Raw genomic sequence first — 17,701 nt, forward strand, 5'->3', positions numbered from 1 at the left:
TCAAGGGATCAAGGGTGAGCTGCTTCACATTCCTGGGTGTCAACGTCTCTGAAGATCATTCCCAGGCCCAACACAGTTCTGCAATTATGAACAAGGAATTCCACCGGCCGTACCTCATCAGGAGTTTGAGATTTGGCCTGTCACCAATAGCTCTCGCAAATTCCTGTAGATGTACCACGGAGAGCATTCAGATCAGCATCTGGTGTGGAGGCAGCAATGCGCAGGATCAGAAAAAAGCTGCAGAGGGTTGTAAACTCAACCAGCTCCATCATGGACACTAGACTCCTCCAGCATCAAGGCCATCTTCAAAAGGCAATTCCTTAAGAAGGCAGCATCCATCATTAAGGACTCTCACAACCCAGGACATGCCCTCTTCTCATTACTACCATCAGAGAAGAGGGAGAGGAACCTAAAGACACACAGCGTTTTAGGAACAGCTCCATCTCCTCTGCCATCAGATTTATCAATGGACTATGAATACTTCCTCATTATTTTGCTCTTTTTGCCCTACTTATTTACTTTTATATTTATTATTGTAATTTATAGTAATTTGAATTATATATTGCACCACACAGCTGTCACAAAACAAATTTCTTGACATGCGTCAGTGATGATAAACCCGATTCTGAACCAAGGTTGCCGCACAGTACCCAAGAACAGATGAGAGTTTCAGGCAGTGTTTGAAAACAATAGTGAGAGGTACAACTTTCTGAATCGGATATTGGGAGATAAAGGCAGACTATTGGTCAGACTGTCAGCGCTCAATTCTGGTCGAAGGGTTGGGAGTCTTATCACGCAGAAAAGGATTAAGCTCCCTCCTTGGGTTAAGGCAGCAAATAAAGGCCCAGCTGTATAGGAGACGCCACTGCTGCCATGAACAAGGATATGGCATCTTAAATGTTCCCAGCAACACAGCCAGAAAGAGGCAAGGCATGGTCATTATTGCATTTAAACAACAGTAGGCTCAAAGCCCCAAGTAACTTTACCTCTAACCTCAAGTTACAATTGGGTCACATACACAAAATGCTGGAGGAACTGAGCAAAGTAGCTGGCATCTATGGTGGGGAATAAACAATCAACATTTCAGGCTAGATGAAGGTCTCGGCCCAGAACATCGACTGTTTATTCTCCTCCATAGATGCTGCCAGACCTGCTGATTTCCTCCACCATTTGGTGTGTGTTGCCCAAGATTTCCAGCATCTGCAGGATCTCTTTTTTTAGGATTTGGTCAGTCCATATTGGATTAAAAAAATTAGAGCTCAGATCAGCCAGGCCAGTCAGCAGAGTCTCAACCGTGGTCCAAGCCCCGATGATTTGCTCGGTATTACTGCGTTTGTCCTCTCTCCCTCAGTCAGTCTTTGGCTTTGCCATTGCAGGTGTGGAGTTGTCATACCCACAGCGATGGTGAGGTCAGGCAAGGGAAACACACTCAGGCTTAGATTAGAAACACAAGAGGTACTGCAGATCAGGAATTTCAGAAAATGCTGGAGGAACTCGGCTGGTCAGGCAGCATCTACGGAGAGGAATACACAATCGATATTTCAGGCAGAGACCCTTCATCAGGACTGGGATCAGAGTTTGGAACCTGTACCCAGGCTGATCTACATCTAAATGTAATGGCAGACACTACCTCACAACCGTGAGGACGCACCTTCCCTCTAACCCATTGTACTTCCAGAAACAGGATCAGAAGACCATTCAACCCAAGTGTACTCCATCTAGACTGTCCCTATGTCTGGTCCTTCTCTCCTCTATGTCTAAAATCAAACCAACCCTAGACTTTGAAGCATTCTACAACCAAGCATTCACATCTCTCTGGGTAGAGAATTCCCGAAGGTTCCTGTGAGGAATAGTCATAGTCATACTTTATTGATCCCAGAGGGAAATTGGTTTTCGCATTGCACCTGTCCTATCTTCTTAAAACATTCCCATATTAACAGTTTAAATATTTTTGTCTGATACTACCCAGCCTGCAGCACTGACCAAACCAGCACTTCTGAGAGATCTCCAACAGGGAATATTATACCCCCAACTGACATGTACTGTACACTTGCTCCAAGCAGGAGACATCCATTCAAGGTGTTCCACATCTAACAGGAGCTCAGTAAACACACTCCATCCCACTCTGGATGGCTATCAGTGCCACGGAGCTCTGAGTACAGGCGAACACCAGAGAATGGATTAGTCTTATCTGTCACCTGTACATCAAAATATACAGTGAAATGCGTTGTTTGAGTCAATGGCTAACACAGTCCAGACGTTGTACAGGGAGCAGCCCGCCAGTACTGCCATGCTTCCCCAACAAAGCACACCCACAACTTACTAACCCTAACCTCAGCGTCTTTGGGACGAGGGAGGAAACTGGTCGAGGAGAAAATGTACAAACTCCTTACAGGACAGCGGCGGGAATTGAACCCTGATCGCTAGTGCAGTAAAGCATTATACGATCCGCTTGGCTACCATGCACTCTGTTCACAACATCAGGCAGACGGCAGATTAAGCACCCTGAGGCAGCCTTAGGAGTTCGGTCTCTCTTCGCTCTGCAGTTCAGCAGAGAGCTCCACCTCTCTGAATAGACTCAACACTCCATTGCCAATGTTGATTCTGAACAACATTGCAGCCAGGGACAAAAACCAACAGGAAATTGCAACTTTAAACCCCAGGCAACAATCAATCAATCAGTCAATATCTCTCTCTCTTTCACACACACACACACACAAAAAGAGCATTATTATACAATTACAAGAGCTGGTGAATGGGTCACAAGACTGACAGTCACAAGCTCCAGAAATTACAATTCCCATTTCTACCTCCAAGTGCATTCCTCAAACCCGTAGGAAGATCTGCAGCAAAGCCGCATTTTTGGAGTTCTCAAACTTCACTGCAAGACTAGTCAGATGATTCAGTGATGGAAAACATTGTTGTCATCAATAGCATGCTGCAGAAGGAACCAGACAGGGCTCTCACCCAAGAACTTCCATCTTTAACATAAAAAAATCTTAGAAATGCATTCAGACATTTCCAAGGTAATTTTAGATAAGGAGTTAAAGTGCTGGCATTTCTTTAAAAGAAAAACCTCCCATTCAACAGCAGAGGTGCAAAAAAAAATTCTAAATCCGTTATACCTGAAGCACTCCAGCTTTTGATTTCTGGCACTTTTAGAATTAGCTGGAGAATCAGAAACTGCGAAACAGACAGGGTGTGGGGGAGGAATGCATCAGACTTCAGAGCAACAGCCGCAAGAGGGGAGGTGGGAAACTGCTTTTTTAAAAAATAGCATCAACAGATGATTTATAACCACAGGATAGGTTTGCGACAATTACGCACCGCTAACAATGAAAGTTTACTTGAGGGCTCTCCAGAATTAATGCAACCTAGACGAATTCAATTCATTTCCTCTTTTAAAAGCATCTCAGAGCAATTGTTTTTTTTTATTGTTATTATGCTCTGGTTAAAGCTCTGTCACAGTCGAACTGACAACAGCAAACAGAGGAAGAACAACTACCCCGTTATTATTATATATTTACACTCACAGGAATCAGTCACACACACACCGGCTATCGTTAAGAATCAATCCGCAATTATCAGCACAGCTTTGTAATGAAAACATTTCGCCTGGACTTCCTAGTTCTGATCAAAAGGCAGCGCGGAGAAGGAATACGGCACATCACTTTCAGGTTAAAACGGAAATTAAGTAGGCAGGCTCTGATCTCCACTAGCTGCAAGACTTCCCTCTTTTTCTTCTGTCGCGAGTTACACCCTCTATTTCCCCGCTTTCTGGATCCCAATCCCTGCCAACGTTTTACAAAGTTTTTGCAAAAACATCCTCGGCCGTTCAGTCAGAACTCCCGCGCCCCACTGACCTCAGACCAGGAGCAGCCACGTACCTTGACACTGGAATCCTTGTTTGCCAAAGCCCCTGCAAAACCAAAACAAAAACATTAGAGGGGGGAGGGAAGAAGGAAGACAGGAAATAAAACAGAGTAATATTTACCAAAAAAAGTCGCAAAGGGTTAGGAACCTAAAAACAAGGAAGCACAACGTGGACAAAACACAACTAAAGAAGAGTAGGGGAAGGTTATCACCGAAGACCAGTGGGTGGGGGAGTTGAGGGGTGGGGTGAAATTTGCACGAAGTTCACAGAGTTCGGGGAAAGTTTGGAGAGAAGAAGGAAAGTGCTCGGGGTGTGAGAGACGTCCTCTCCCTCCCTCCAGCCGCCCTCACCAGATGAAGTCGGTGCAGTGGCTGCAGAATGTAGGTTGCTTGAAGAAGCGAGCGATGAATTTATGGTCCTTAACCTCGCACACGTTCTTCTGGCGCAGGGCACCCTGCCGAGCGAACCGGTTGCCCGGCTCACTGCCACCGCTCTCGCCGCTCTCCGAATCAGCCATAATCCCAGCCCGAACTCAGCGCGCAATGGTCACCACACGTCCCCCCAGCCAACCGCCTACTGTGTGGCAGAGGAGCCCATGTAGCAGGACGGACGCTGCCAGGCTAAGTGAGGGGAGCACAGAGCCGAACCTTCGCTCTTTATCGCTGACTGAGAGCTCCGCCCGGGAACCACCGCAGCGAAGCGTCAGAACCCGGGTCCCAACGCCGAGCGGCTCGACATCGCCCCCTGGCCCCTGTGCGGAGGAAAACAGCTGCAGCCTCGACAGCGCCCCCTGGTCCCTGTGCGGAGGAAAACAGCTACAGCTCCACACCGTCCCCTGACCCAGCGCGAAGAAAAAGAGCTGCAGCTCGGCAGCGCCCCCTGGCCTTAGCGTGGTGTCAGTGCTACAGATGGCCATTACCCCTGCCCAGATACCAAACTACACCAGACTCGCGTCCCCGATTTGACTGGTTCACTATTCTTCATCACTATTCTTCAGCACCTTCCATCAGAGCTCATAGCTGCTCCCTGTTTGAGCCACTGGAATGCTCAGGAACACATGCTGACACCTGTATAGAGCCAGACTTGCCTTCGAGATCATTTCCTCCATGCACTGGTGGGAAGCAATCAAGGAAAGGATCAAGATATTATTGAGCAGCAAACAATGTGCTAGAGAAACTTAGTATATCAAACAGTATCCGTGAGGGGCAAAGAACTGTCAACATGTTGATAATCACCGAAACATCAACAATTCCTTCCTCTCTGAGATGCTGCTTGACCCACTAAGTTCCTCAAGTAGACTCTCTTTCTCTAGATTCTAGCGTCTGTAGTCTTCTGTCTCCATTAAGAGGTCTTCATCCTCAGAGGGGATTTCATCAACTCCACTAAAGCAAGGTAGAAACTGCTCCATAGAATGAATGTGGTTGAGAAGTTCGAAGCAAGATAGAGCCAGTAAACCTCAATTGGGCTTCAATCAAGGCTCATCACCAGTAATGATGAGAAGGCCTACACAGAGAGAGAGGAAGAGCTCGAAGCCTGGTGCAAGGCAAATAACCTTGTCCTCAATGTCAACAAGGCAAAGGAAGTGGTTATCAACTTCAGAAAAACTCGCACCACTCAGACAACTGTTTATGAGCAGTTTCAAACTCCTGGGGGTGCACATCTCACACACCTTTCATTGTCCCAGAACACATTCTGCACAATCAGGGAAGCTCACCAATGCCTCTACTTTCTGAGGAGGCTGAAGAGTGCTGGACTTTGCACATCTATACTCACATCATTCTACAGATGTGCAGAAGAGAGCTTCCTAACAAGTTGCATCACTGCATGGTATGGAAATTGCACAGCAGTGGACAAGTAGGCTCTACAACAGGTACTCAAAGCTGCCAAGCCTACCTGCCATCAAGGACATGTATACAGAAAGGTGCTACAAAATAACAGATACAGCCCAGTCTATCACAGGAAAAGCCCTCCTCAATGTTGAGTACTTCTACAAGTGAGTGCTGTCACAGGAAAACGGCAACCATCATCAAGGACCACCCCCTGCCCAACCCACAGGTCATCCTTTCTTCTCACTACTGCCACCAGGAAGGAGATACAAGAGTCTCAGGACTCACACCACTAGGTTCAGGAACAGTTATTACCCCTCAACCATCAGGCTCTTGAAACAGGGGGGATAACATCACTCAACTTCACTCACCCCAACATGGAATTGTTCCCATAGCCTATAGACTCACTTTCAAGGACTCTTCAACTTATGTTCTTAATATTTATTGTTTATTTATTTATTATTATTATTTTGTATGTTTTAATTTCTTTTTATATTTGCACAATTCATTGTCTTTTGCACATTCTATTGTTTCTTTGTATTTACTGTGAATAAAATGAATCTCAGGATTGTATGTGGTGACATACTGTATATGTACTTTGATAATAAATTTACTTTGAACTTTGGAATGGTTGAAGCATTGACAAATACCTTGCCTACTCCTTCGCAGTAGAAAATCAAATGGAAAGACAGAGTTGTGGATCAATGTTCTGACAAGGGATTAATTTCATCTCTTCAATGAAAGATTAATGAATGTGATTAATTTCATTAAAGAGATAAAGTATATTGGAGCAACAATCAGTCTATGAGCAACAACAACTAATGATGGAGGAACTCAGCAGGTCAGGCAGTATCTATGAAGAGACAAGATCCTTCATCATAACTGGAAAAGAGGGAAGAAGAAGAGTGAAGTAGAAGAAGGGGAGGTGAAGGAGTATGAGCTAGTGGGACCAGGTGAGGGGGAAAGTGAGTGGGTGGGCGAGGGAGATGAAATGAGAAGCTGGGAGGTGATAAGTGGAAGACGTAAAGGCTGAAGAAGACATCAGACAGGAGAGGACTGTGGACCATAGGAGAAAGGAAAGGAGGAGGGGAACCACAGAGAGGTGATGGGCAGATGAGGAGAAGAGAAGGGGTATTAGGAGAAAAAGAGAGAAGGGGAGGAGAGAGAAATTACCAGAAGTTAGAGCAGTGTTTCCCAACCTTTTTTAGCCCAACACCCCCAAAGGACTTTCATATTTCCCATACCCCTCTTGGCACAATTTACTTTCCAGTGTCTAAGAGAAAAATGATTCAGCTTTGAATTTTTATTTGTCTTTAAAATTAGCCTACACAGGACCTGTGCACTGTACAATAGTTTCAATATCAATATGATCCTTGAGCTTAATGGTTTTTAGCAAGAGTTGAACTACTTGGTTCAAGTTATAACAACAAAAGCCTTAAGTCCCCACATATAACATGTCCTAGTGGCTTCTGGTTTTTGTGAGTATATGAAGCCTCTATCGACAAGGTAGGAGGATGGAAATGCAACGAAGAGCAGATTGGCTCTTCTCCAAAGATCAGAAAACTTCATATGACAGTGTACCCACATACCACAAAAGCTGACATTCTAGAAAAGCATTTTTGCTGCTTCATTCTGAATTTCAATAATTTTTTTCTTGCAAGCTTTCTTCTTGTACTTCCACCTTGCAAAGAAATGGGTTAATTAACCAGTCCAGAATCTCCAGATAGTTCAAATCCTTGAATCAATTCTGAAAATCTTTCTTCAGTGACTGCAGGTATAAGCAGTACTCTTGCAAATTGCATCTGTGAAGGAGAGTGCCGTATTTCCATGCAGGGGAACTGTGAGAACATCCTTCTCCCAAAGTTTTGCTTATATATCTCCAACTTTCTGACAAAAGTGGGCACTACACTTTTTGCCTGGATTAAATTGAAATTCTCACCCTGCAGTTTCATGTAAGGAGGGAGGAGAAGATGGCTGCGTGACGCAGCTTGCAGTGGCCACTCTGGTGGTGATGTCTCCTATTTGTCAAGTAGGATGCCGTGCACAATCCTGATTTGATGGAGACGGACATGAGAGCACGGAGGAACATCTGGTGAAACTTCTGAAATGCCTGCTTCACTGCTGTTGCTACTGTGTGGTCCAGAATTTCCGGAGGAAAAGGCCCCGAGTCCTCGGCTTTGCTTGTTGCTCGGCGGCCGGGGCAAGGTCGAAGCGCTCGGCAGAGGATGGTGCTTGGAGAGGCTGTGTCGGAGGGGCTGGTCGGAGGCTCAAAGTTTTCGGATGGATTCAGAGTCCACTGCGGTCGGGTACTTCCAATGGTGCTGCATTGGCAAGTTGGCGGCGCTTGGAGGTTCATGGCAGGGAGAGTTTCTCCCTTCTGCCGCCTGCGTGAGATGATGAGGCTATCGGGACTTTGAGACTTTTTTTTAACCGTGCCCATGGTCTGTTCTTTATCAAATTATGGTATTGCTTTGCACTGTTGTAACTATATGTTATAATTATGTGTTTTTTTTTTCAATTTTAGTCTTGGTTTGTCCTGTGTTTTCTTGTGATATCGTTCTGGAGGAACATTGTATCATTTTTTAATGCATGCATTCCTAAATGACAATAAACGAGGACTGAGTGCCCTCATAATCTAATAATCTAATATTTAGAGTGTTCATTTTGTGATACAGATCAGTTAGATATGCCAAATCTTCATACAGAAGTTCAATCTTGTTTCCCAAGCTCTTGTCAACTTTGAGCAAAAATTCAACCACTGTGTGAAAAGAATCAAAGAAACGCTTTAAGCAGCAGCCTTTTGACAGCCAATGCACTTCAGTGCAAAGGAGCAAGCATTCAAACTCTTCATCAATATCTTGGCATAACTGGTGAAATATTCTGCATTCAATGGATGACCTTTAATTTTGTTGATAGCAGATAATACAAGAGTCATGCTTGAAAAAAGTCACTGGCTGAGTTTTTGGCTGTGAGATGTTGACAATGAATTACACAATGGATTACAAACAGACTTGGAATGTCTTTTTTTCATAAATGGCACTAAACTAGCATGGTTACCTGTCATATATAGTGCTCCATTTGTTGCACAAAAAAATCATGTTCATATTCAGAATACTTTTATCCTCAATATACATTTCGAATTTGTAGATTGATTCTCCATTGCTATTTGTTTTTAACTTTTTGCAGAAGAGAATCTCTTCAAAAACATTTCTATTTTTGGTAAACCCTACATATGCCATTAGCAATGCCTTTTTGCCTCACACAGTTGATTCATCCAGTTGTGTCCCAAAATCTGTTTTTTGTAGCTCTGTGCATAGCTGATACTCAATGTCTTCACTCATTTCATCAATACAATGAGCTACAAAGTTATTACTCAGAGGAATTGATTTTAAAACACAGGTGTCCATTTTAAGAACAGTGGTGAGCACTTCAGATACAGCCAGCATTATTCATCTTTCACTAATTGTATAAGATTTTCCACACTTTGTTATCATTTTGTAAATGTTATAAGAAACAATGAAACCACTTTAAAGGTCATTTCTAGCTTTCTTGGCAAATGTGCAACGCTTTTCAAATGCTTCTTTCATCTTCTGGAACTGAGTAATACCGTAAGTAGCCTTTTCAGGGTGTATTTTACAGAAGTATTCCATCAATCTTGATGGTTTCATGGCTTCATTAGACAATACAGTATTACAAATAAGACACATGGGCATTGCTGATCTGATGAGAATGGAATAAAACCACACTCCAGGTATGTAACATTGTACTGACACACTTCCTGTAGTTTCTGTTTCTTAGCAGGATTAGAATTCAAGGCTTCACTGGCATCAGACTCATAGAGATCGTGCCATACATATTTATCCATTATTAATGGGGCTAAATTAAAAGAAAAATGAACACAAACTGGGAGTGCCTATTGAATGTTGACGACAGCAGCAAGTTAACACAGTTGGTCAGGTATTGTGCCTCAAATTAGGGTGCCACTTACCACCCCTGACGATTTCTATTTCCCCAAACGCCCCCTTAGGACACGTAACTGCCCCCACTGGGAAGCACTGAGTTAGAAAATTCAATGTTAGTGTCAGGTTGAAGGCTACCCAGATGGAATAGGAGGTGTTGCTCCTCCAACTTGAGTGTTGCCTCACCTGGAATGACTGTTTGGCACCTTGAATAGTGGTGAGGGGGCAGGTAAAAGGGCAGGTGCTGCTTGCCCTGCTTGCGGGTAGAATTGCCAAGGGGGAGAATAGTGGGGAGGGTTGAATAGACAAGGGAGTCATGTAGAGAGTGATCCTTGTGGAAAACAGAGAGTTGGGGTTGGGGGAGATGTGTTTAGTGGTAGGATCTTGTTGAAGATGGGAGAAATTACCAAGAACTACGTGCTAGATGTGGAGGCTTGTAGGTTGGTAGGTATGGGCAAGGGGAACTCTATCCCTGTTCTGGTGGCAGGAGGATGGCATGAGGGTAGATGTCCAGGAAATGGAGGAGATGTGGGTGAGGGCAGCATCAGTAGTGGAGGAAGGGAACCCCACTGTGTGAAGAAAAAGAACATCTCAGATATTCCGGAATATAAACCCTCATCTCGAGAACAGATGCAGCGGAGACAGAGGAACTGAGAAAAGGGAATAGCAAAAAGACTATGAGTGAACAAGTTCCTCAACTCAAATCACCCATTATCTGTGCATTTAAAAGTGGTTGTCATTGCTATGGTTTTTGTCTGCCAAAACTCCTGAGGTTCAGGTACAGTCCACAAGGATGAGAACATGACACAGATAAACTTCAAGAAAGGAAGGAGAGAGAAATCAGGGAACTACTTAAGAGACGCAAATAAGCCTTATACCTGTTCCATATTCAATATGATAAAGGTTCATCACTTACCTTAATTCCTACATCTATAAAGTTCTATCAGTCTCTGTTTTCAACAGTGTCAGTAACTGAATGTTTGTTATTCTTTTGATGGATCACTATTCTTTGGACAGAGAACTTCCTGCACAACTCAATTCTGAATTGTCATTTTGAGACTGAGAGTCCTGGATCTACAACACAGACCTGTGAGCAGAACATCATTGTCAGTAAGGAATGCATCTATGATGTGGGGCTTGTTAGCAAGGCACTTCAAAAAGTTATACTCAGTATTAGGGACACCTGTCCCCCTGCTTGTTATGCAAATGTCTCATTAGCCAATCATGTGACAGAAACTCAATGTATAAAAGCATGCAGACATGGTCAGAAGTTCAGTTGTTGTTCAGACCAAACATCAGGATGGGGAAGAAATTTGATCTAAATGACCTTGTCTATGGAATGATTGTTGGTGCCAGATGGGGTGGTTTCAGTATCTCAGAAACTGCTGATCTTCTGGAATTTTCACACACAACAGTCTCTAGAGTTTACAGAGAGGGGCGCGAGAAACAAAAAAAAACATCCCATGAGCGGCAGTTCTGTGGGTAAAAGCACCTTGTTAATGAGAGAAGTCAGAAGAGAATGGCCAGACTGGTTCAGGCTGACAGGAGGGTGACAGTAACTCAAATAACCACATGTCACAACAGTGGTGTGCAGAAGAGCTTCTCTGAATGGACATTGAACCTTGAAGTGGATGGGCTCAAACAGCAGAAGACCAGGAATATACATTTAGTGGCCACTTCATTAGGTATAGGATTGAGCTAATAAAGTGGCCACTGATTGTACATTTTATCAGAATACCCAATTCTGGTTGATAAAGTGAAACATTTTTGTGACGATGCAATGGGCAAGGGATGAAAGTGCCTAGCGGATGTAGGTTTAAATTCTTAGAAGGGATTCAATAAGATGCCATTCCAGAAATTTTCTTGAGATTCAAGTTGTTACACAAGACTAGGATAATTATACAGTAAAATTCCAATAATGCAACACCATTAGAATATTGGTGGTACCTGACTGGCAGATTTTTTTGGACTATTGGATGTTATTCCATTAATGATGTAGTATGCCATGTTTCTTTAAAAATAAGACCATAAGACACAGGAAACAACTAGGCTATTTGGCCAATCGAGACTCTCCGCCATTTCATCATGGCTAATTTTCTCAACCCCATTCTCCTATCTTCTCCCCGTAACCTTTGACACCCTGACTAATCAAGAACCTATCAACACACACATCTGTTTCTGTATTTCTAGCATCTCTTGTTTGTGATTGAAGAACCTATCAACCTCCACTTTAAATATACTCAATGACTTGGCCTCCACAGCTGTCTGTGGTAATTCATTGCACAGATTCACCACTCTGTGGCTAAATAAATTCCTCCTCATCTCTGTTCCAAACCTACATCCCTCTAATCTGAGTTTGTGCCCTCTGGTCATAGAGTTCCCCCACTATGAAACATTCTGTCCACATCCACTCTTTTCAAGGCTATTTAATATTACCTACACTCTGTCCGCCGGAGAAAGCAGGATCTCCCAGTGGCCACACATTTTAATTCCACGTCCCATTCCCATTCTGATATGTTAATCCACGGCCTCCTCTACTGTCAAGATGAAGCCACACTCAGGTTGGAGGAACAACACCTTATATTCCATCTGGATAACCTCCAACCTGATGGAATGAACATTGATTTCTCTAACTTCTGTTATCGCCCCTCCTCCCCTTCTTACCCCATCCCTTATTTATTATTTCCCCCTCTTTTTTTTCCTTCTCTCTCTGTCACTCTCACTATCACTCATTGCCTGCTCTCCATCTTCCTCTGGGCTCCCCTTCCTTTTCTTTCTCCCTAGGCTTCCGGTCCCATGATCCTCCCCCTTCTCCAGCTCTGTATCCGTTTTGCCAATCAACTGTCCAGCTCTTGGCTCCATCCCTTCCCCTCCTGTATTCTCCTATCATTTCTGATCTCCCCCTACCCCTCCCACTTTCAAATCTCTTACTATCTCTTCTTTCAGTTAGTCCTGACGAAGGGTCTCAGCCCGAAACGTCGACTGTACTTCTTCCTATAGATGCGCTCTGTCTGGCCTGCTGCATTCCACCAGCATTTTGTGTGTGTTACTTGAATTTCTAGCATCTGCAGATTTTCTCGTGTTTGCCTATTTCATATTTGGTGGGCTTCAATGAGTTCCCTTTCATTCTTCTAAACTCAAGTGAGTATAGGCCCTGAACCATCAAACACTCTTCATACATTAACCCTTTCATTCCCACAATCATTCTCATGGGCCTCCTCTGGACTCTCTCCAATGCCAGATTATCTTTTCTAAGCTACTGTATAAGGGGCCCAAAAGTGCTCAGAATGCTCCAAGTGCAGTCTCACAAGTGCCTTATAATGACTCAGCATTGCATCCTTGCTCTTATATTCTAGTCCTGTCAAAATGAATGCTAACATTGCATTTGCCTTCCTTACCACTGCCTCAACCTGAAAGTTAACCTTTAGGGAATCCTGCACAAGGACTCCCAAGTCCCTTTCCACCTCTGATTTTTGAATTTTCTCCCCACTTAGAAAATAGTCAATGCTTTTATTCCTCCTACCAAGTGTATTTCTCTCCATCTGTCACTTCTTTACCCATTCTCCCATTAGCAGACTATCTTATCTGCCCCTCCACCTATCCTTGTATCGTCTGAAAACTAGGCCTCAAAGCCATCGAATCTGTCATTCAAATCAGTGAAATATAATGTGAAAAGAAGTGGACCCATTACTGTTATAGAATACAGCGTTATAATAAATTTTCCAGTGAACCCAGTAAGTTTAAAAGGAGCATGGAAACCACAACCCTCGTGAGTTTCAAGGGAACACAGAGTATCTCCCCTGGGTAAACCAAATGATACACCATCAGGATTTGCAATCACAAGACAGGTTTTTGGAGAATTAATCATAATCAAGTTTATTATCACTGGCATATGATGTGAAATTTGTTAACTTAGCAGCAGAAGTTCAATGCAATACATAATATAGAAGAAAAAAATGATGATAATAATAAATAAATAAATAAATTACTGTATACGTATATTGAATAGATTAAAAATCGTGCAAAAAATAGAAATAATATATATTTAAAAAGTGAGGTAGTGTCCAAGGGTTCAGTGTCCATTTGGGAATCGGATGGCAGAGGGGAAGAAGCTGTTCCTGAATCGCTGAGTGTGAGCCTTCAGGCTCCTGTACCTCCTACCTGATGGTAACAGTGAGAAAAGGGCATGCCCTGGGTGCTGGAGATCCTTAATCTTGGACGCTGCCTTTCTGAGACAACGTGGAATTGGATTTGAATTAAGCAATGGACAGAACAGAGTGCTGGAACAAATGGGTAATTTTCTAGTTGTCTGGTTACAAAGAGCAGAATGGTGAAAGGATTTATGTTTGAGCCTTAACTGTTCACAATGCTCACCAGTAAAATAGATGAGGAAAGTATGGGGGGAGGGGGATGTCAGAGGTAGGTGCTTTACACGGAGGGTGGGGGTGCATAGAGCGTCATAACACAGTTGGTGGTAGAGGCAGGTACATAAGGGACATTTAAGAAACTCTTAGATGGGGACATGGATGCTAGAAAAATGGAGGGCTATGTCAGAGGGAAGGGTAAGATTGATCTTAGAGCAGGTTAAAAAGTCGGCATAGCATTTTAGGGCTGAAAGGCCTATCTTATGCTATAACGTTCAATGTTCAAAGCAAATGTATTATCAAAGTATACATATGTCATCATACACTACTCTGAGATTCAATTTCTTATGGGCATTCACAATAAAACAAAGAGTCACATCAGAAATGCAATGAAAAACTACCACACAAAGTCTAACATATAACCAATGTGCAAAAGAAGACCAAACAGTGCGAAATACAAGTAGCAAATAGTAAACAAATAAATAAACAATACTGAGAATATGAGTTGGAATGTCCCTGAAAGTAGGTCCATTGGTTGTGTTCAGTGATCATTTCAAAGTTGTGGTCCACGTTGGTTCAGGAGCTTGATGGCTGAGGGGTAATTACTGTTCCTGAACACAAAATAATCTGCAGATGCTGGGGTCAAAGTAACACTCACAACGTGCTGGAGGAACTCAGCAGGTCGGGCAGCATCCGTGGAAAAGATGAGTCGACGTTTCGGGCTGGAACCCTTTGTCAGGACTGTAGAGAGAAGGGGCAGAGGCCCTATAAAGAAGGTGGGGAGGGTGGGAAGGAGAAGGCTGGTAGGTGCCAGGTGAAAAACCAGTAAGGGGAAAGATAAAGGGGTGAGGGAAGGGAGGTAGGGAGGTGATAGGCAGGAAAGGTGAAGAAGGAATAGGGGAAAACACAATGGGTAGTAGAACGAGGTGGAACCATGAGGGAGGTGATAGGCAGCTGGGGGAGGGGGCAGAGTGAAATAGGAATAGGGGAAGGGAGGGGGAGGGAATTACCAGAAGTTGGAGAATTCTATGTTCATACCAAGGGGCTGGAGACTACCTAGACGGTATATGGGGTGTTGCTCCTCCAACCTGAGTTTAGCCTCATCATGGCAGTAGAGGAGGCCATGTATGGACATATCTGAATGGGAGTGGGAAGCAGAGTTGAAGTGGGTGGCTACTGGGAGATCCTGTCTACTCCCGGTGCGGCCTCCTCTACATCGGTGAAACCCGACGCAGATTGGGGGACCGCTTCGTCGAGCACCTCCACTCCGTCCACCACAACAGACAGGATCTCCCAGTAGCCACCCACTTCAACTCTGCTTCCCACTCCCATTCAGATATGTCCATACATGGCCTCCTCTACTGCCATGATGAAAAAAAACTACAGCACAGAAACAGGCCTTTTGGCCCTTCTTGGCTGTGCTGAACCATTTTCTGCCTAGTCCCACTGACCTGCACACGGACCATATCCCTCCATACACCTCCCATCCATGTAGCTGTCCAATTTATTCTTAAATGTTAATAAAGAACCCGCATTTACCGCCTCGTCTGGCAGCTCATTCCACACTCCCACCACTCTCTGTGGGAAGAAGCCTCCCTTAATATTCCCTTTAAACTCTTCCCCCTTCACCCTTAACCCATGTCCTCTGGTTTTTTTCTCCCCTTGCCTCAGTGGAAAAAGCCTGCTGGCATTCACTCTATCTATACCTATCATAATTTTATATACCTCTATCAAATCTCCCCTCATTCTTCTACGCTCCAGGGAATAAAGTCCTAACCTATTCAACCTTTCTCTGTAACTGAGTTTCTCAAGTCCTGGCAACATCCTTGTAAACCTTCTCTGCACTCTTTCAACCTTATTAATATCCTTCCTGTAATTTGGTGACCAAAACTGAACACAATACTCCAGATTCGGCCTCACCAATGCCTTATACAACCTCATCATAACATTCCAGCTCTTATACTCAATACTTTGATTAATAAGGGCCAATGAGGCTAAACTCAGGTTGGAGCAGCAACACCTCATATACCGTCTAGGTAGTCTCCAGCCCCTTGGTATGAACATAGAATTCTCCAACTTCCGGTAATTCCCTCCCCCTCCCTTCCTCTGTCCCTATGTCACTCTGCCCCCTCCCCCAGCTGCCTATCACCTCCCTCATGATTCTGCCTCCTTCTACTACCCATTGTGTTTTCCCCTATTCCTTCTTCACCTTTCCTGCCTATCACCTCCCCCTCCCACCCCTTTATCTTTCCCCTTACTGGTTGTTCACCTGGAACCTACCAACCTTCTCCTTCCCACCCTCCCCCCAACCTTCTTTATAGGGCGTCTGCCCCTTCCCCTGACAGTCCTGAAGAAGGGTTCCAGCCCAAAACATCAACTCATCTTTTCCAAGGATGCTGCCCGACCTGCTGAGTTCCTCCAGCGTATTACTATCCCTGAACCTGGTGGTGTGGGACACAAAAGCTCCTTTACTGCCTGCCCGATGACAGCAGTGAGTAGAGAGCATGGCCTGGATGGTGGAGGTCCTTGGTGATGGATGCTGTTTTCCTCTAGCTCTTGTTCTAAAGCCAGCGTAACTTATCCAAGTTGGTTAGCTGTATAAAACTGGATGGGAAAGTGAGTTAGGAGCAGGAGGGCCAGAACCTGGCACGTGGAGAACCTCCAAGACAAAGAAAAGCAAAGAGGGGTGTAATGAGTTGTATCCAGAAGAAGCTGAGTGAATTTGCACATAAACCACTGAAATTCAAAGTACAGCAATTGTATTAGAAAATTCTGGAAACAGGAAGCATTTGTGAAAAGAGGATGAAAGGTAATATTTCAGGTGGAAGTTTTGTTACCGGGTTTTTAAATTCATTACACATATTATGGATGCTCCAATACTTTGATGATGTGGTTTTGTTTGATTTGCCCTATTAGCAAGTCAAGCAAGTAAGCGGTCAGATCCCAGGGGCAACTGCAGAATTTAAATTCTGTTACTAATCTGGAATCTAAAAATTAAGTCTCTAAGATGGTGACCATAACAATATAATTTCTTTGTAAAAATCCATCTGTTGCACTCATCTGCAATTCTTACCTCCATAACACTCCAAACCCACAGTAATGTGTTTGACTCCTGACTGCCTCCCAAAGCCTTCTTGCCATCTACAATGCACAAGTCAGTGGTCACCAGGTCTAGGTTGTAAATCCTGGATGTTTTCACCATCATTAATGCCATGCCAATCTCTGCCCATAGTACATTTTGAACTACCTCCCACAATATTTCATCTTCATTGAGATCATCAAGGCTGCAGTGTTCCTTTCTTGTCAGGATTCAATATAGTTCAATCTATGCTTCCCTTGAGATGCCTCCAAAATGCCTCAACAGCTCTGAAGGTTGTATCTTCTCTCAGAAATCACTGCAAGCTGCAACACGGATATGAAGATGGATATAATAGTAGAAGTGAAATGACAGAAACAGTCCTGAACAAAACACACAAAATAAATGTTGGTGCTCAGGAAGTTTCTCCTGGAAGTGCATCTGATATCACACAGGAAGAGCTGTTATAGTGAAGAGGATGTATTTTGATGACCTGTAGAAAAGAAGCAGCAAATATCCTATTTCAAGCTACAGGAGCTCTTCTTGCTGCTGCTTCACCCCTTTCAAGGTCACTGTTATTTTCTGGCTGCATTCTGTGACCT

At 43.9% G+C, this 17,701-nt stretch overlaps 1 protein-coding gene across 1 annotated transcript in view; it reads right to left on the reverse strand.

Annotated features, from left to right (window-relative positions):
* The window catches only part of LOC134336417 (protein kinase C alpha type), a 317,831-nt gene extending 313,250 nt beyond the window's left edge, over window positions 1–4,581 (reverse strand). The window contains exons 1-2 of the mRNA XM_063030625.1: window positions 4,225–4,581; window positions 3,888–3,919 (exon numbers count right to left, since the gene is read on the reverse strand). Coding sequence (XP_062886695.1) covers window positions 3,888–3,919; window positions 4,225–4,391 — 199 coding nt within the window. The 5' untranslated portion in view covers window positions 4,392–4,581. The remainder of the gene's footprint in view (window positions 1–3,887; window positions 3,920–4,224) is intronic.
* Window positions 4,582–17,701: the final 13,120 nt, after the last annotated feature.

This window comes from Mobula hypostoma, chromosome 22 (assembly GCF_963921235.1).
Source record: "Mobula hypostoma chromosome 22, sMobHyp1.1, whole genome shotgun sequence".
Classification (NCBI taxonomy): Eukaryota; Metazoa; Chordata; class Chondrichthyes; order Myliobatiformes; family Myliobatidae; genus Mobula; species Mobula hypostoma.